The 20,270-nt window shown below is 37.8% G+C and overlaps 1 protein-coding gene across 1 annotated transcript; it reads left to right on the forward strand.

Moving 5' to 3' along the window:
* Nucleotides 1-2,888: 2,888 nt before the first annotated feature.
* LOC143880561 (DNA glycosylase/AP lyase ROS1-like) lies at nucleotides 2,889-12,426 on the forward strand. The gene is made up of 18 exons (XM_077383558.1): nucleotides 2,889-5,162; nucleotides 5,213-5,584; nucleotides 6,355-6,445; nucleotides 6,576-7,878; nucleotides 8,322-8,401; nucleotides 8,676-8,760; nucleotides 8,853-8,944; nucleotides 9,078-9,146; nucleotides 9,310-9,346; nucleotides 9,457-9,539; nucleotides 9,760-10,221; nucleotides 10,422-10,458; nucleotides 10,561-10,618; nucleotides 10,717-10,856; nucleotides 11,202-11,267; nucleotides 11,377-11,491; nucleotides 11,589-11,627; nucleotides 11,978-12,426. Exons 1-18 carry the CDS (start codon nucleotides 3,137-3,139, stop codon nucleotides 12,091-12,093), a joined length of 5,271 nt encoding a protein of 1,756 aa, XP_077239673.1. The 5' UTR covers nucleotides 2,889-3,136; the 3' UTR covers nucleotides 12,094-12,426.
* Nucleotides 12,427-20,270: the final 7,844 nt, after the last annotated feature.

Consider the following 20,270-nt stretch of genomic DNA (forward strand, 5'->3'; position numbering starts at 1 on the left):
AGAAGGTAGAAGAAGAAGAAGAAAAAAATATAGATAGAACTTTTTGTTTTTCGTGTTTTCTTTCAACCTAAAACGACGCCTTAAATAGACTTCCAAAAGTCACGTCCATAATCCCCATAATCAAAGGACACGATTAAGTAACGTTTAAAACGTTTCCCTAACGAGAAGAAAGGAAAAGCTTCACTTATTGGGCGGTTACAGAACCAAAATGTCAAAACATCACACAGATTACCTTTGAAGGTAATTGCGAGAACAGCGAAGTTATTTGCGAAATACTGCCGAAGTTATTTTCAAGAACGGCGTAGGTATTTCCAAGAACGCCGAAGGTATTTTCCAAGAATGGCGAAGGACCCAATACCTTCGAAGTTCCCATGAATAAAAAGAAAAGGAAAAATAAAAGATAGGGAAAGAGGAAAAGCTCTGAACCACAGGCGCGGACGGCCGGGCCGGGCGACGCGAGTGTGTTATAGCCAAAAGCTCACAGGGTCCACTCTACCACTCATGCGCGTAGGCCCACCTTTTCCTCTTCTCATTCACAAACCAAGAGAAGTGAAAACTAATAAAAATCCACGAGTCTTTCCTCCACTCTCCAATACGGGACTAAACATCCCTTCAAATGACAATAGGAAAGGAGGGAAACTCAAGTTTGCTATTTAAAGTCCACAAAAACCAAAGGATAACTGGTTAAATAACATAATTTTGAATTATAATAAGACTTTCTCCTTTTCCCACAGAGGAAAAGTCAACACTCTATATATTACCTGCATATAATTTTATCCACAGATAGTTTTGAAGTAAATTATGATTATTTATAAATAATAGTTGTCATAAGTGATATAATTAAGGGCGTGTTCCGCAACAATCATAACGATGGCTTCTCCCATTTTTTCACATGCGGATAATCAAAATAGCTAAGAATCCTGAAAATCTTGTTCAACATCCCGACCCAAAAATGGGCATTGGAATCGGCATCTTATTCTAATGTCGCCCGATTTCTATTGTTTGGTTAAAAAAAATGAACAGAATCAATGGGAATAAATAACCCCGGAGCAGAATTAAAGGAGAACAAATGTTGGGATCTATTTTAGTAACATCCCTGGCGATTTTTAGAATCTTCTTCAATGAATAATAATCAATATACTAAATAAGAAGTGCTAATTTTATTGTTTTTAATCAGCCAGCAAAATCTCCTCTGTTCGGATGAGGATTGAAAAATCTTATTACTATAATTCCCTCACTACTGCAGAAAGGACAAATAAATAGAAGACTTTTTAAGCCATTATTATAGGGAAATGTTATCGGCACAACCATATTTTTGATATTTTGCACACACCCGGTCTTCTTAAAATATCAATAAGTGTGCTACCCAGATTGGTTAAAAATACTTTGAAACATTGCTTCTAGGACAAAAGTAAATAGATAGAAACCATGGAATCTGATTGCTAATGTGAAGGAAAACTGTTTACCTCTCTTTCTTTTGGCAAAACAAGAAAATAAAGAATTTCACTGTCACCACTCGTATTCTCTATCCAGCTAACAATTTGTCCTAGTATGTAAATAATAATAACCTACCTCTATTATTTCACAAACCACCATTTATGAGGCATTACTAATCTCAGTACGTTCTTCAGGACGGGGTGTAAAAATTTCATTTCACTTTTTACTTTTTACCCGCGAGTTAAAGAGACCAAGATCACCGGGTTGTGAGTAGATTTGTTTTGTTATTTTGTTTGATTCTGTATCAGCACTCAAATCCCATTAACCTTTCTACATATTCTAGTAATTTAAGCCGCATTTATTATTTCCAAATACACGAGTTTTTATTTTTTTCTATTTTAACTTCGTTGTCTTAGGCAGAATAGAAATAGCTGGACGTGGGTGTGATTTTCACCATTAGCCTTGTGCAAAAACAGTGGTTCTCTTTTTCTCTACTAGAAAGGACACTGCAATACTGAAGAGACAACCCTTTCTAATTTTGCAGGTAGAAGAGCTTTCGATAATGAGGTCTGAATTACTGAAGGGTATTCAACAAAGTCGAAATTTACAAGCACATTTACTTAGTAAAAGGAAATTTCAGCCCATTTGAAGTAGTTGTTTTTGCTCTGAAAGAGCAGAACAATAACAGAACAGAAGAAAAATCAAATATTTACAGCGAGTCACTGAGTCTTGTGAAGTAACCTTGAGATGGAACCTGAAGAGAACAGGTTTCAGGGTCCGGGTTCTTGGATTCCGTCCACGCCGTCAACGCCACCGGACCATGCTAACCGAGCCCCCATATTGATTATGATGGAAACAATGCGGTTGAACAGCAACAGATTCTACCAAGAAAACGCACGCCAGATTGAAGTTTCCAATAGCGCCGCCGCCGCAAGTCTGAATCAGGCGAGAGAATCCGGTAATTGGGAGAGTAATCTGATTGCTCAGAACCACCATTCCGGTGTCGTGGACATTAACGCTTATTCCCAAGCCCTCAGAAATGCGCCACCAGAATGGAATGCGAGCAATGTGAGTAACATGCGTTACAGAGAACTCTTGGCTCTCACACAGCCAAGATCAGTTATGGGAATAGAGAGGGGAAGCAATGCCGCAAGCTCCTCCTCAACAATCTCGTATCCTCGGATCAATAGAGGCGAACAACAATCAAACTCTGCAACCCTGTTGCTCGCGAATCAGAATTTCTGTCTGGGAAATAACATGTTGAGTGCTCCCAGCAGCTCCCAGCAAATGCCTCAATGTAAGATATTCTAACTCCAGCTTTCTTTTTTTCCCTGTTAAGCGTTTGTTTCTGCAAAATTATAGGTTTCAGTGGGATAAAATTTTGTAAGAGCAATGAACATTTTTTTATGCCAAATGAGATGAAAATTACCACTTGAACACTGCAGATGAATTTGGCGTACCTTATAATGCAAACTTTGATCTTAATTCCACACCAAAATCAACGGCCGATATCGCCTCAAATGGAACGATATCATCCTTACAGATAGCCCCGATAACGCCGGATCAGAGCAAGAGGGTTCAGAATGGCCAACGTCCAGTATCTGCAAATTTATTTGTGGATGAAAGGCTAAATCAGGAAAGAAAAAATGAGAAAAGCCTCCAACATACCGTAGCAGCTCGGTGGAAGGGGAAGGAGCCTATGGAGCTCTGCACTGACCAAGGTCTCTCGCAGCCGGTGAATCAATCATTTGCTGTCCCATTTAACTCATTCAAGGAAAATGAAAAATCCGACAAGGGAGAAGACCATGGCATAGAACTGAACAAGACACCACAGCAGAAGCCGAAAAGGAAAAAACACAGGCCAAAGGTCGTCAGAGAAGGCAAACCGAAAAGAACTCGAAAGCAGGTGACTCCCAAGCAGGCAAGTAAGAAAGAAAATCCGGGACAAGGGAAATATGTGCAGAAGACTGGCCCCAAAGTCTCAGCGACGCCTCCAGCTGATGTAGAAGTTGTTGATTCGGCCACCACGGCAGCTGAGAAATCCTGTAAGCGGGCTCTGTGTTTTGCCTCAGAAAGTCAGGCAGTAGATGGATGCCCTAGCACGACACTGGTTTATCAGGGCAGACTAAACAGAAGTGGCAATAATGCTTCTGGTGTTGCTTCGCAGATGTGGCCTTCTAGTTCAAACTCGGTTTCTCTGGCCCAAGATAGGTGTGAGGCTATTGGTAATATTTCTGGATCCAAATCAATACTTCAGTTTGGCCATGGATTGGAACTAGAGGGGGAGAACTCGTTGACAGGATTTGCATTTGACCTCAATCGTGCCTTGACTCAGAACTTGTTGACGGGATTTGCATTTGACCTCAACCGTGCCTTGACTCAGTGGCAAGATAAATATACTGTGCTGCCTGAAAATCCAAACCCTTCAATTCCAGCTTCAACGAATGAACCATCAAAGGAAAATATGAAAGTGAAAGTCCTTGCTAGGAAGAAAAGTAATGCAGAAATCCCCTGTTCATGTGTCAATGGCAGAGAAGGAAATGAGACTCATGTACATCAATATGCACACACACAAAAAATAGATTGCTCGGTCAGTCCCTCCAATGCTGCCCGTGAGTACCATGAAAGCCGTGGCCCATCCAAATTACAGAGTGGATTTCCATATGCAGTTGAAACCCAACACAATTCAAATAGCAGCTCGCATGTATTGTTGGGTAATAGCAACTGCAAAAGAAAAAGATCAAAGAGGGAGTACAGTCACATTGTCAGAGACGCTAAGCTACACCCCATGAATCTGAACGGGTCCCATTTCTTTTCGGTGCATACTAGCAAGAATATAACTCAAGGCAATGCATACTATGGGAACGGCAGCAATCAAAGCATGCACTTTCCTGACATATACAAGGAAAAAAGGATGGAAAAAAGGATGGATGTTGGGCATAATGGCTTCATATCAAACACATCAACTTCTGTGACAGGAACTCTGGATGATGGCGCAAGACGAGAAACAATAAGCAGTGCAAATAAAGTCCCTGACGCCACCCATTTCACATTACAAACCAGTGATCAAAGGCCTTTCCCTCAATGCAATATCATGGATGCGAAAAAGAAAGCACGTAGCGGAACTAGTAACACTTCAAGTGTAGTGTATGCTCTATCTGTGGATGGAGAACACAATAAGACAGCAGAAAGTGTTCATCATGAAGTGCTTTCTTGCGTGGGTGATCAAAGGAAAATCACCCCAAATAAGCTGGAAGGTCACAAGGGTATGATGGGTATTGGCCAAATAGAACTGAAGACAAAGAAAAGATCGAAAGGATTGATTCGAGTCCACGAGTTGGCCTCCCTAATTGCATCATCAAAGTGTAGCCAATGGTCGCTGACTCCTCCCAAAGCAACACTAGCATGTGATGATAGGCAAGAAAGCAATATCTTCATAAGTCCTCAAGCCTGCATGGAAGCCCTGGCGAAAGATAACCATGCAAAAATCACAAGAAAGAGGCGTACAAAGAAAAGCCTAGTCCAACTTCCCAACTCTGTGTCCTGCTCTGGTGCAAATCAAGTGTGCTTGCAAGAACATGAGACTGCTGTGTATGCCTATCACCAATCTTTGGCAAAATCAACAGGTATTCCTCTTGGCCAGAAATCTATAGGACTTGCCACATTTTTATCTATAGGACTTGCCACATTTTTGTCCAAAAAATACCAACTAACACAACCTTCCAGCTAATTCCACGGTTACTAACAGGCAATTTTAAACAAATATTGGATGCAGGCTTCCAATCACAAGCAATTATAAGGGTCTCAGATCCTGGAGATGAAATTGTTCAGCCATGGGAATTTTCAAATATAAGCGAAAGCAGCAAATTTGTCACGGCTCAAACACAAAACGCTCTAGTTCCTTATGGTGGAGATGGCAAGATGGTTCTGTATGAGGGTCCATTCAATCCTGCTAAGAAACGGCACCCTCGACCTAAAGTAGACTTGGATCCAGAGACAAATAGGGTATGGAAGCTTCTGATGTGGAAGGAAGGCACTGAGGATACAGAAAGAATGGATGCTACCAAAGAAAAATATTGGGAAGAAGAAAGGCGAGTTTTTCGTGGACGAGCGGAGTCATTCATTGCCCGCATGCATCTTGTACTAGGTACTAAAAGAAACCCTATACATATTTTTCTTTTGCAATATCAGCTAAAATGGAATGGAACACTTGAACTTGACATTGTGAATCTCATTCATGTTTCCTGTTTAGATTTCCATGTTTATATGCTGTAGATATTATTGCACAAATCTTGTATCTGGATTGGCATATGTCTATTGTAGGATGACATAGAATTCCACCCCCCATCCACCAAACTACATGGCCAGTCTTTGAAACTAACTCCTCTAGTCTGAAATGTGCATTGTCAACGATTTCTAGTTTCGTAGCTTCACCCGGAGAAAAAATCTGACTTAATTTGTAGCCTCACCTAGTTCCTGCATTAAGAGAATTAATAATCTTACTAGCAACAAAGTGAGGACCAGATATGTAACATTACAATGCAAAAAGGTAATAGAAACTGCTCAGTTATTAACTGCATTGAGAAATGAGGGGATAGATTCATTTATAGACCATCTAAAAAGGAATGAACGGAACATATACAAACATAAAGCTAGTACTTCAACATTGAAACTAACCAGCAATAAATGGGAAAGGGCGGTGGAAGTAAGAGATTAAGTTCCAAATGTATCTTTGCTTTTCCCTTATTTATAAGCAATTGACTACCCATCCAACATAATAATAAAATGATTTGATTAGAAAGCTACGTAAAGAAATTTCCATAAAGGACTTATAAACTAGCATAGCCCAACATAGCAATGTAGTCACATAGACTTATATAGTTCTATGACTACTAAATAAAATGAAATACTTTACAGGGGATAGACGCTTCTCACGGTGGAAAGGATCGGTTGTGGACTCAGTTGTTGGTGTGTTTCTTACTCAAAATGTCTCTGACCATCTTTCAAGGTAAACCAAGTTTCCATGCTATCTCTTAATTCAGATCGTTCTTTACGGGAGATATGAGAAAGAACATACAGAATAAACTATTTCTAATACATGTTTTTCTTCTGTTATCTTATTTTTGTTTTGGTTTCAGCTCTGCTTTCATGGCTCTTGCTGCAAGATTTCCTATCCAGTCAAGAAGGAACAACACAGTACCTCATGCAGAAGGGACAACCATATCTGCAGAAGAGCAAAATCTATGTATTACAGGCCTTGATGAGCCCATAAATTGGCCCGATAAGATGTTGGCCAGCGACCAAGGTTCTACGGCACTACATGAAGTTGAACCCATAGAAGAGAAGGAAATAGCAAATAGCAATAGGTCAATTGGAAACGACATGAGAGGTAACACAAAAGAGACTTCAAATGGTAAACACTCAGCTTTCTTAGCTGAAGCTGAGAAGAGAGCACTGGAAGATGCAGTTTCATCTCAAAATTCTGTTGTTTCATTCCAAAACTCTATGGACTCTCACATTCAGATAGCTGATCGAATTGGAACAACCTCGGACTCCAACTCGGAAGCAGAAAATCTGATAACCGGGTGCAAATGCACCTGTTTGGATGGTTCTACTTCATTCACAGAGCTTCTACAAATGACAGGAACAAAAATGTTGGAGGAATTCTATACTTGGGGAAATGGCTGCATAGCATGTAAAGGCAAATTTGAAGGTGCACATAACCAATGGGAAGATACTGAGAGTGGAAAGAAAAAATCAAGCCTTGACACATCCATCTACCATGCTACCACCAATCACCTTCGAACACAACAAGAATTTAGAGATGTACCCAGTGTCCCTTCCAGTTCCGGTAGTTATGATTTGCATACAAGTCTGGAGTCGGGATCGGCAGAACTGGATTCTGCAGACGTTTCAGGAGAAGAAAGCAGATCCTTGCCTTCAAATGCTTCTGAAATCACAGAGATAAGAACTACTGATTGTACAAAGAAAAGAAATGGTTTTGAAGCAGGTAATACAACTGAGTTTACAGTTCAACAGAGACCATTATCTAGTGTTAAAACAGCCTCTGTGAGTAATTCATATGCACCTGTAAGCAATAACCCAGAGAACCCATCAACTTGGTCAAACAGGGAACCTCTAAAGAAGAATGTAGTCGATTCAAATTCAAGAGAAGAAGGTTGTAGTTCCAAAGAGGCACCTATTGAAACAACTAACAATACTTCGAAAACAAAAAAGGGTAAAAGCGTGGCAGGAAAAACGAAGGATTTTGACTGGGATAGTTTAAGAAGAGAGGCATATAACAAAGCTCCCAAAAAAGAAATAAGTAGTGATGCAATGGACTTGCTGGATTGGGAAGCAGTTAGAAATGCAGAACCTAAAGAAATTTCTGATACCATCAGGGAAAGAGGAATGAACAACGTGCTTGCAGGGCGAATCAAGGTATATTATGGTGTTCCCATTTTAGTATCACTAAATATGGTTTTCCATCTTTCTTTCTTTTTTTAATTTTTTTTAATGATAAAAATAGTTTTCCATCCTAGTAACAGATTTTCTGAGTTCTCAGTTTCAATCAACCTCCAATGTTCTCAAAAAATTTCTCATAAATAATATTAATTATTAACCAGAAGTATATTATTTTAGATAGATCATATCTTATAAGAAACTATAGCTCACCATAACCCTAGTTTCCTTTTCCATGCCGATGGCAACTACATAAGAAAATTACGACTAGAGATAGTTCTCAAAGTATTCTACCTTCCAAGTTCAAACAGCATATCATCACTAGAAGCAAATGATGATTAGAACAGCTTTTCCCTTTTTCTTCTTTATTTTCCTTTTTTAAAATATCAAACACCTTATTGTTTTGGCATAATTGTTTGCAGGACTTCCTCAACCGTCTAGAAAGAGAACATGGAAGCCTTGACCTAGAATGGCTAAGAGACGTTCCACATGACAAAGCAAAGTAAGAGGAAATGCATACTTGAATGAATTTCCCACAAGTATTGTCTAAAATATTAGCCAATATGTCAGTGTAATTCCAATATATAGCATCTGGAGCGTAGTTAAAATTCTAGATGTAACATTAAAAAAAAAAACTTCTATGGGAAAGAGCCATAATGTGGTTGCTCTATAGGATTCAAGAATAAACTGTGCATCTATAATGGATACTCCAAACTATTTAATCATTGCCGATAATTAATTATATTTGCAATTCTGAAATGCTTTTTCGCTTTCAGGGAGTACCTGTTAAGCGTGCGGGGATTGGGACTGAAGAGTACTGAGTGTGTGCGTCTTTTGACACTTCACCATATTGCTTTCCCGGTAAGATTTACAGTGGAAAGATATTGCTTATTAACAGAGAAAAATGACAGGAAATTAAATCTTGCATTTGCCTATTTATGTATCATGACAAGGTTGACACAAATGTTGGTCGCATATGTGTAAGACTGGGATGGGTTCCCCTTCAACCACTTCCCGAGTCCCTTCAGTTGCACCTTCTGGAAATGTAAGTGTTTAATACTAGCACATTGACCATAACATACTTTTCATTAAGAGAACACTTCTGAAACAAAGGTTCCTCTGCATAGCTGACTCTCTTACAACATGAAATCATTCTAATTCATTTTTCTCCTTCAAAGGTACCCAGTGCAGGAGACAATTCAGAAGTACCTTTGGCCTCGTCTATGTAAAATGGATCAACGAACACTGTAAATTTGGAAATCTTTATACAATTTTATTCATATTCACTAAATGCTTGTGGGATTTACCACATACATTAGTGTGAATAAAAAGTTATCATATCTGTTCATTCTATATAGTATGAAATAATTTTACTGGTCAGCATACTCTAACATTTTGCATTAACCACAGGTACGAGCTACATTATCAAATGATTACATTTGGAAAGGTAAATTCTAGCATTTATTTATAAATATGTAAAGCTGTGTCTTCTACTTGGCATTGATTACATATGTGAGAGGTTTAGCTAGAGCTGAAAGTTTTTTTATTGTCACGCAGGTTTTCTGTACAAAGAACAACCCTAATTGCAATGCATGCCCAATGAGAGCAGAGTGCAAACACTTCGCAAGCGCATATGCAAGGTCTATTACTCATTTAACGTCGAATTAAGCACTAACAAATGCGTGCACAATGTATTCAAGGTTTCACACAAGTAATATATATATATATATATATATATATATATATATATATATATATATATATATCTGTGTGTGTGTGTGTGATCAGCAGTTATATAAATATATTGAATAGCAAATATTTTAAAAGAAGAGATGATGGACGCACCTATATTGCATGCAGTGCAAGGCTTGCCCTGCCAGGTCCCGAAGAGAAAAGCCTCGTGACTTCAGCTGTTCCTATATCCGGCAAACAAGGTCATAGAGTCTTTATCAACCCACTGCCACTGCCCCCACCTGAAGGGTACCCTCAAGCAGAATCCAGAATCAACAAGCAACCAGACACCGGAATGATGGGATGTGAACCTATCATTGAAGAACCAGCTACACCAGAACCTGAAAGCATAGATATCTCGGAAAGTGCAATTGAAGATGCTTTCTGGCAGGAGGATCCCGATGAAATTCCTACGATTAAACTCAACTTTGAAGAGTTCACACTGAATGTACAGAATTATATGCAAGAAAACAATATGGAACTCCGGGATGGTGATATGTCAAAAGCTTTAGTTGCTTTAACTCCAGATGCTGCATCTATCCCTATGCCAAAGCTGAAGAATGTGAGCCGACTGCGAACAGAGCACCAAGTGTGAGCATACTGGCTTCCCCATTTTGATTTTAATGTTTAAAATACAGAAACATCCAAAAAGAATGAAAAAATAAAACGCCAAAATCAGCTTATACCCTACCTATATTTTATTTTGTGTTTAAACTAAGTTTTAATGGAAGATTATCTCATCATCTTATTCCGAATGATATATAACAACCACACTTTCTCCATGACTGCAGTTACGAACTTCATGACTCGCACTCTCTTCTAGCAAGGGTATACTATGTCCCAAGCATTTCCATAGAGACTTCTTCCTCTCATATGCATTCAAATTTGTTTCCCTAATGTGGTTACATTATGATTTCTGAAAAATTACAGTTTGAGCGAAGGGAGACTGATGATCCATGTCCATACCTTCTTGCTATATGGACTCCGGGTAAGCAAAAATCATTATAGATCAAACATGGCTATAAATGTCCATTATCTGATTATTCTGCTGTATCTTGATGAATACTGATGTGTTCTCAATATCAGGCGAAACTGCACAATCCACAGAACCACCGGAAATCTGCTGCAACTCCGGAGAGTTGGGCAAATTATGTGAGAAGAAGACATGCTTTGCATGCAGTAGTGTACAAGAAGAAAAATCCCAAACAGTCAGAGGGACGGTTCTGGTGAGGAAACAACTTGAACACACAGTCTTTCCTATCTATCCATGGTTTTAAATTTCGGCCGAAATCCTAAATCTGAAAATTTCGGGTTTCAGTTTGGATTTGAGCCTAAATTTGGTCATGTTGACCAAAATTGTAAAAATTTCAGCCGAAATGACTGAAATTTAGGGAAAAAATCAGAAACCGAAATTTAAATCCATGTATCCACTCTGTGAACTTGGGATCAGGATCCGAATTTCACACTATCATAGCGATTGAATATACTGCACTACATTTAAACTATTAATTCCAAAGGAATAAACTACTTTCTAGATGCTGCATCAATGTTTATAATGCCTACTTGAACAGATACCATGTCGAACTGCAATGAGAGGAAGCTTTCCACTCAATGGCACTTATTTTCAAGTTAACGAGGTGCGTTCACATTTCTCCAATGATAAGCTATTATGCTCGGCTTCCAAACAAGGATGACAGATAGAGTTTCCGTAGGAAAAATGAACTAAGCAAAATCAATCTTATGCAGGTGTTTGCTGATCATGAATCTAGCCTTGAACCAATTGATGTTCCTAGGGCATGGTTATGGAATCTGCCAAGACGGACCGTGTATTTTGGAACTTCCGTAACAACAATATTTAAAGGTAAAGTGTGGATAGCATGATGATTCACAAAATTTCTATGTAGAAGTATATATGGGTAAAGCAGGTTGGCTGACCTCCAAAGTCGTCTCTGTCTTAGGTCTAACAACAGAGGAAATTCAACACTGCTTCTGGAGAGGTATTAAATGATGATCCCTGAATGTTAAAATCACTCTAGTTTCTTCGATACAGAGAAAACAATAGCATTCAATATACAAAATCTTTCGAGGTATCTAGCAAAAGGAAAAAGTTTCACTTGGAAAATGCACCAGTGGCAAGTTTTACTTGTCTTAGCATTTTAAAGTTATTGTGAGATACTAGTATGGTTATCTTATTGCGACCCTTGGTCTAATGTGTTATAGCCCAATGTGGGTTTGACCCTTTTGCCCCGTCTTTTGGACAAAAGTGTAAGACGATACATCAGTGGTTCAGTCCCATCTTATGAGCCGCCCAAGAGAGGCTCACCCCATGGTTACTTATGTTTTGCAGGATTTGTCTGTGTGAGGGGATTCGAACGGGAAACTCGAGCACCTCGTCCTCTTGTTGCCAGATTGCACTTCCCAGCAAGCAAGTTAGTTAGTATACAAAAGAATTCGAAAAGCTAAAAGGGACTGGCCTCGCAGAAGATGGGCAACAAGAAGTCCTAACCAGGATCTGTCCATGGAAGATCGCTAACAAACAATTGCTGTAAAATTTATGGCAGAACTCTAAGATGAGGCATCCATCAACAGTTGTGACAAATGTTGCTGGACGAATAGCCCAGATAAATAGCTCCCAGTTAATTTGTAAGATCCCATACATCAAGTGTCTTTGTAGTTTGAACATGATTAACATTATAATTATTTCATTTTTCATGCTCGAAATCGAGCCATTCTACAGACTGTTTTGATGTTAAATATTAGACGAGAATGGAAAAGAAATTCTACCCATTTTGACTTATACAACAGGCTGTCTTTACCATTCAAAAAAACCAAAACACGTTAAAATTAGACATCCTATTTTCAAAAGCCACTCTAGTACTCCTTCCCTACTACAGAATAAAATGCCAAACAGACAATATATGAAAAGGTTGCAAACTTCGTTTTTTGAATATAATAGCACATGACTTCATTTGCAGTTATATTCTCTCTTCATGAAAGCAATTCAAATGTCTTGTGAAACCAAGATACAATGAAAATGAAAAACCTTGATGCGCATTAATTTGCAAACTAGCTTTCTGAGTACAATGTCTCACAAAGTGGTGAAAATTAGTAATAATGAAAGGGCACATGACTAGACCAAAAACCATTACAAAACCTTGAGATTGAGTAAGCATGCAAAGAATTGTGTAGGACTCAAACGGGACTATTCTTAAACAATAATGAAAACATCTTTGAGCAAAGACAACCATGTGAATGTTAAGACAAGGCCGTGATCAAACATGCACAATAAACTAAGGTAAGTCATCACATAATACCAGAGTTGATAATAGCAAAAAACTAGTTAATGCATTCAAGCAAATTAAAGGCGATAGTTGGCACATGGTGGGATAGGATTTTTTGTTAGCAAGAAAATTCGGAAAATAGAGAAAGGGGCATAGGGCAATGGCTACGTGTCATTGGGGTTGGGATGAGAGTGAGAAATAAAAATAGAGGAGTATATTAGAATAGAGATAAGCCGATAACCATATTGTTAACATAAAATTATTAAAATTTAACAAGGAAAGATGATTGAACAACAAATCAACTCAACTCAACTCAACAAAGCCTTTGTCCCAAACTAGTTGGGGTCGGCTAAATGAATCCTATAGAAAAATTTCATGAAGCAGGTGAAAGGAATCTACCTGGCTCTAATCCTGGTTCTAGTTGGGTTCTACTATGTGGATCATTTTCTTCCATTCTATCATATCCAAGGTCATGTTCTCTGTTATGTTCCTAGCTATCAAGTCTTTCCTCACTGTTTCTACCCAAGTTGTTTTCGGTCTGCCCCTACCTCTTCTTACACCATCATTACCTAGGTTTAGATCTAGACATCTATTCTTCAGATCTGAACATTTGATCTGTAGATCCGGCCATTGCTAGCTTAGATCTAGCTATTTCCGACTGAGATCCAGTCAATTTCAAGTGGAGCTGGACCATTGTCAACTGTATCTAGAGTACCTAGCCTTAACCTCATTCGATTCTTCCGTCTAACTCTGCTGATACTCAGGTAATATTCCCCTTTCTTTTGCTCATGTCGTTTCAACATTAGAATGCTTGTTTTAGCTTAGTTTTGTGATCGACTAATGCTTTGATGCGAAAATTCTGGGTTAATTTGATTTATCTGTGGGAATAGCTTTGATCTATGGATTGCAAAGTGTGAAATGATGTATTGATCTCCATTTGATTCTTACTTGAGTATATGTGGAATGAGAACACTATCTTTCAGCTCATTTTAGTTCAAAGTCATGAATAGGATTTTCTTCGGCCGTGTAATCTCATGCTCTTGTTGGTTTGATAACACATTTATAGTTATACACACAACCAAGGTTCTAGAAATCGAAATCGAATCGTTAATCATAACAGGGTTTGAATCATATCGAATCATAAATCAAACGTAAATCGTAAGATTATATATATATATATATATATATATATATATATATATATATATATATATATATATATATAGCAGAAGAGAAAAGGAGAGAATTAAATTCTATGAGAATTACAAATCACTTTTTTTACTTTTTTAAACAAAGGCACTCATTCAACCCACATATTTTCAATCCTACCCCCTCCTTTATGCTTTTTAACAAAGGCACCCATTAAAGTCACATAATTTCAATCCTACCCCCTTCCTTTATGTTTTTTTAATTATGGAAACCTCTATAGATTGGAGGGCTAGGATCAGCCTATGGAAATGATTTTACGGGCACAACCTATTGATGTTGTGTTCCATCACATGGACGGTTTGGATCAACCTATGATGTGGTCCGTCCAGTTCTCTGTCGGCCCATGCATCGCACGGAGTTTTTTACTAGTGTATATATATATATATATATATATATAGAGAGAGAGAGAGAGAGAGAGGTGTAGCTACACATACGTGTAGCTAACTTAGCTACACCGACGGCTTAAAATACAGTGGGTCCCACATTGTTTGGGTGATGCAAACCATTCACTTGATGGGCCCACACATAGATAGGATTTGTCCAAAAAATCAGCTCCATAGGATCTCCGAACCCTACGATTTGTGGAGGCAAAAATGGACGTGTAAAAACCTTCACAAATCTGTCCATTTTTTCCTCCACAGTTTGAAGGGTTGGGATCATCCAATGGAGCTGATTTTTTGGGCACACCCTATCAATGTGAGGGCCTATCAAATGAATGGTTTGGATCACCCAAACAATGTGGGCCACTGTATTTTAAGCAGTCGGTGTAGCTAAGTTATCTACACGTATATTACGTGTAGCTTCACTTAACTCATATATATATATATATATATATATATATATATATATATATATATATATATATATATATATATATGAGAAAAATATAACAAAAGGTCAAGAACACGAATAAAATAACTTTTCATTTTTCATTCCAAACCATTAAATTATATATAAAATTCTATGATTAGTAAACTAAAGCACAAACTATATTCATCATACAATAAATCACAAAACAAGGCACAAACTATATTCATGATATAATTTATCATCCATATTGAAATCACAATCAGCTCTCAAAATCCAAAAGAAACAGGCCTAAATCATTGAAATCACAATCAATTCTCAAAATTCAAAATACACGAAAAAAATCATTGAAAAGGAACAAAAAACTCCCTGGAATAGAAAAAATAACTTGGCAAAGATATGCTGAAGCAATCATCAAATGAACGTGTTTATTTTGGATTTTGAGAACCATTTGTGAGTCCAATTTGTTCTCATAATACATAACAAACTGGACATAAATCTTTCTTGAAACAGTGGAAGAAACCCTGCAACAGAAAAAAAAAAAACATACAGCTGGTACTGGTAAGAAGTGGGAAGGATGAGGAAAGCAAAGAGAGAGAAAAAGGAAGGAGGAGAAGAATAAAGTTAGGGTTTCTTTAATAGTTTCTATGTTATAAGTAGTGTTTCAAAAAGCAGATGCAGTGCGAAACGAGACTGAATAAAATCCTAGTCGACTGGGCACAACGTGACTGAGTACTTAGTTGACGCGATCATAATTCAGGAGAATCAAAACTCTGTAGGGCAAAACATGAAACGTGACGGCAAAACGTGAAACACGGACAATGTAAAAGGAAGTCGACCTTGGGGAGCCCATGATGGCGTGAGAGGAGTTTTAAAACTATAGTTATAAGTTGGGGAGAGGAGTTTATATACGATTTATTTCTAACCGTGAAGGGCCCACCACAGAAAAATAAGCTAAAAAATAGATTAAAAAAATTGCACTCGAGTCATACGATTCAATTTTGAATTGTGTGTTTTTTACGGAAAACAACTTCCTTCTAATATGAATCATTCAACCCTCGATTCGATTTGAATCATTATGATTTTAACAACTATGCATACAACATACTCCAAAAGGGATAAATATACAAAACGAAAGAAAAATAACAGTCAAATATTACTAGAAGAAGATATGCCACAAACAAAAAAGTGAGAATGGGCTACCATTGGTCATGTATAGTCCGGCACACACACAAGTAACCAAACCAGTGAACCCTAATATACACATGGGGAATCAAAGACTGCAAAGTGCCATCCATCTCTATACTTTTCCAAAAGTATCAAGGAAATTATTCCTATAAACAAAATAGGGTGGTCATGAACAGAGAAAATAACACACAAAAACGAGTTCCTCTAGACGATACAATCACCAAGTTCATTGAATGGAAGAATCCAATGAAAAATAGATTCAAGAACGCTAGAGCAAGAAGCATCATGGAAGTGTAAATAAACTTCTATGTTAGCATTCCATTGATTTGAAAAACATTGCCTTCTATGGTCAAAACCAAGAAGAGAATGGAGAGGATAAGGGGTCTAACCAAAAGCCAAATTGGACGGAGATTTGTGCCACAGCTTCAAGGTCATTAAGTTTGATTCCAGCTCACCTACAACAAAGTAATGCCAATAATAAGAGGATAACCATTACAATAAAAATTATAAGAAACATGCAAAAAACAAAGAGTGGAAAGACTAACAATCGTATTACATTGAGAACTCGCTATAGAGAACATGCATTATGGGAAAAACCATTTACATATTTAAATTCATAATTGCAAGAAACTTCTCAATTCTCAGGAGAGAAAAACCCACCCACCCAATAGCCAACGGGTCCAATTCCAATGGACACAATTTCTAAGAATTGCCCTTGATAAAAAAACTAATGAAACTGCCTACTTTGATAAAAAAAAGGAACAATTTATCATGAGAGGTTGTGGTAACTGGAAAGAACATTCAGTGAGCAACAAGCCAAGCAGGTTTGAAGTTGATCTTCATCAAAGCATAGGCAACTAATCATGGCTCATATTTTTCACTAATGCGATAGTATCCAGTAGAGAAGGAATAAAATAAAAGGTTTCATTGTTTTTTTTTTTTTTTTTTTGAAAGAAGACAATTTTATTGATACTATGAAAATTACATTGGGGACCAGAGGTCCCAACTAGCATTACATAGAATCAATTAAAGCTGGCTAGGATTATACTCCTAGGCCAGTACAAAACCAAGACGCTACTCAGGGACAACCATCTCTATAAGATCTACACTTCCATACGCTCCCATCCTGGTGAAAAGTTGCACTTCCTTTCAAATTCTTCACCTACTACCTTTTATTTCTTAAGGACCCACCCGCCTATTGCTTAGAGAGGAGCTAAGGCTTTCATCAAAACAGACTTGTCATCACCATTTAGATAGTCATTTAGTTTGTGATTGTAGACAAGTCGTAAACAACGGGGAGAGTCTCTCCATACTATACTGGGTCAGGGACTCCGGCAAATAAGTAAAAAAACCTCCGGGTCCTTGTCTAGGGATCTCAGAATCCTTCTGTACGAGCAGCTCACTTCCACCATGGTCATGTCCCATTTTTTCCTCCATACAACCCTTAATACGAGCCCAAGAAGCCGTCTTCCATGGCAAGGGCAAGGGGGATGATTCTCCTGGGACTTCCGGTGAAGCCATTCCTCAGGATGAAAAGGGGCTTTTAAAGAACCTTATGGCTTGAGAGCCTCCTCGAGATGAAGAGGGGGGCCTTTTTTAAAACCAGACCCAAGACCTCGAAACGTCCGCTCCTAGAAGGCAGTGCTAGAGCAGAAAAAGCTGAAGAGACCCAAAATGACGGTCCAACTTCCAAATACCAAGAAGAGATGATTTAGTGGATGCACCCACACACTTAAAATACTAGAAAATCCCTCAATTCCATTAACCAAAACGTACAACTACCCGGTGTCCAAAGATATAGAGCTAGGTACAGGTGGGACCCATCCTACCAGATTTGAGAAAAAAATTTAGGAACCTCAAGAGCCTACAGTTTACCTTCCTTGATCCTGATTTGGAATCCAAGATATTCTCTAAAATATTCATAAAGAAAATTTCTTGAGGTCTCCACCAGACAAACACCCCAGACAAACACCCCACTCTATCCGGGTAGTGGTCCTCCGACGAGAGAGAATCCGATCCTGGTATAGCATGATCAAGGTTTTCCTTCGCAAGGCCAACACCAATGGTAAAAGTCTGATCTAAAACTTTGAGCTTAACGCAGGGACTAAAGGAGCTAAAATTTTAGCCGAGGCATACATCATACAGTTCTAGTGGTTGCCTTCCATCTTAGTTTCTAGAACCTTACCAAAAAATCCTCCTGACGCTTCCACCGTTGAAACAGCCCAAACATGCAAAGGAATGCCATAAAAATGAACCCAATTGGCAGCCTCTCCTTGAATAAATTCCTTTTTTCCAAGGTGAGAGGGAAAGCAAATGAAAGTTTCATTGTTATAGTAAGCAATTTGAAAATCGTAAATCATAATAGGGGTCGAATCGTATCGGATCATAAATCATATCTTTTGCGGATAATTGTAGGCTTTTAATGCTTTTGGGAAATGGAATTTTTTTCCGAAAGCCCTATGTTTTCTACAGAAGGGAGATATGAAAGTTAGGGGGGGTCAGTGAATGAAGTTGTGTGTATGGAATATAATACCTTAGATGTACGTGCTTTCATGCATTGGACATTTGATATTGGTAGACCTACAGACAGAGAAAGATATTTATTTGTTTCCTTTACCGCTAAAAAAAGGCATCTTTCCGTCACAGAAACATAGGGAATCAAATCTTAAATCGTAATAGGGGTCGAATCATATTAGATCGTAAATTGTATCTTCTGCCGAGAATTGAAGGCCTTTAATTCTTTGGGCAATGGAATCTTTTCAGAAAGCCCTATGTTTTCTATAAAAGGAAGATCTTAAAGCTAGGGTTTGTGGATGAAGTTGTGCGTATGGAAAAAAAATGTCTTAGATGTATGTGCTTCCATGTATTAGACATTTGATATTATTAGAGATATTTCTTTGTTTCTTTTATTTCTAAAAAAACTCTCATCTTTCCACCACCAAGGGGTCATCAACAAATATACACGGATTCCCACTCTGTCATTCTAGCAATCACCCCTTCCATTGGCCAAAACCAATGGTTTTGCTTACCGATTCAGCTTATAAAATCATAACAAATTATGTGTGCTATATTTTTATTTATAATTACTCACTTCTATTATTTTTTCAAATACAATTTTAAAAAATTGATTAATTTAATATTTATTTGTTTATAGGATATTTTATATTTTAAATAAGGGATTTGCTAAGCTCCATCGCAAAAGGCTTTTTGCGGCTGTTCTATTGCACGTCAGACCAGCGACGTCTTGAATGGAGACAAAAGCTGTTGTCTTCATTAACGAGGTGGCTGGTCTGATGTGCCACAGACCAGCCGCGAAAACCCTTTTGCGATGGATGCTAGCAATTCCCTTTAAATAAATTTATTTTTAACATTTTTTCTTAATATAAACCCAAAAAAAAAAAAAAAAACTATCCCGTGATTTTCCCTTGACAAGAAAATTTTTGAGAATATATCTGTGACAGATCCAAACTAGGCATGATCACTCTTCTAGAAATAAGCTTTACATGGGGCAAGGACAATAAAGGAAATGGTGAAAAGAAAGACAATGCATCACATTTCAAATGATATTTCTAAACTGAAGCACAATAGGTTAAGGAGGATAGCTGATTGAAAAAGACAATGTACAAGAAAAGAAGCACACGACATTAAACTATCTTCAAATGGCAAATATTAATATTTTCATTTTGAGTCACAGTAAAAACAAAGGAAACATGGAATACGAAAAGGTTACTACGTACAAGCTATCCCAGGCCCAGCAGCACTAATAGATGGAAAAACAGACAAAGATAGAAATCTTAGCAAAAACACCTCATCGACAAATATACACGGATTCCCACTCTGTCATTCTAGCAATCACCCCTTCCATTGGCCAAAACCAATGGTTTTGCTTACCGATTCAGCTTATAAAATCATAACAAATTATGTGTGCTATATTTTTATTTATAATTACTCACTTCTATTATTTTTTCAAATACAATTTTAAAAAATTGATTAATTTAATATTTATTTGTTTATAGGATATTTTATATTTTAAATAAGGGATTTGCTAAGCTCCATCGCAAAAGGCTTTTTGCGGCTGTTCTATTGCACGTCAGACCAGCGACGTCTTGAATGGAGACAAAAGCTGTTGTCTTCATTAACGAGGTGGCTGGTCTG

This window comes from Tasmannia lanceolata, unplaced genomic scaffold (assembly GCF_043159265.1).
Source record: "Tasmannia lanceolata isolate RefF3 unplaced genomic scaffold, GAP_Taslan_0.1 ptg000007l, whole genome shotgun sequence".
NCBI lineage: Eukaryota > Viridiplantae > Streptophyta > Magnoliopsida > Canellales > Winteraceae > Tasmannia > Tasmannia lanceolata.

What these genes read in the sequence shown, in the direction of transcription:
- LOC143880561 (XM_077383558.1), top strand. Translation starts at nt 3,137, where the DNA reads ATGGAGCTCTGCACTGACCAAGGTCTCTCGCAGCCGGTGAATCAATCA. An exon ending in TTCGCAAGCGCATATGCAAG is followed by an intron (nt 9,540 to 9,759) that starts GTCTATTACTCA and finishes TATTGCATGCAG; the next exon opens with TGCAAGGCTTGCCCTGCCAG. An exon ending in CGTAACAACAATATTTAAAG is followed by an intron (nt 11,492 to 11,588) that starts GTAAAGTGTGGA and finishes TCTCTGTCTTAG; the next exon opens with GTCTAACAACAGAGGAAATT.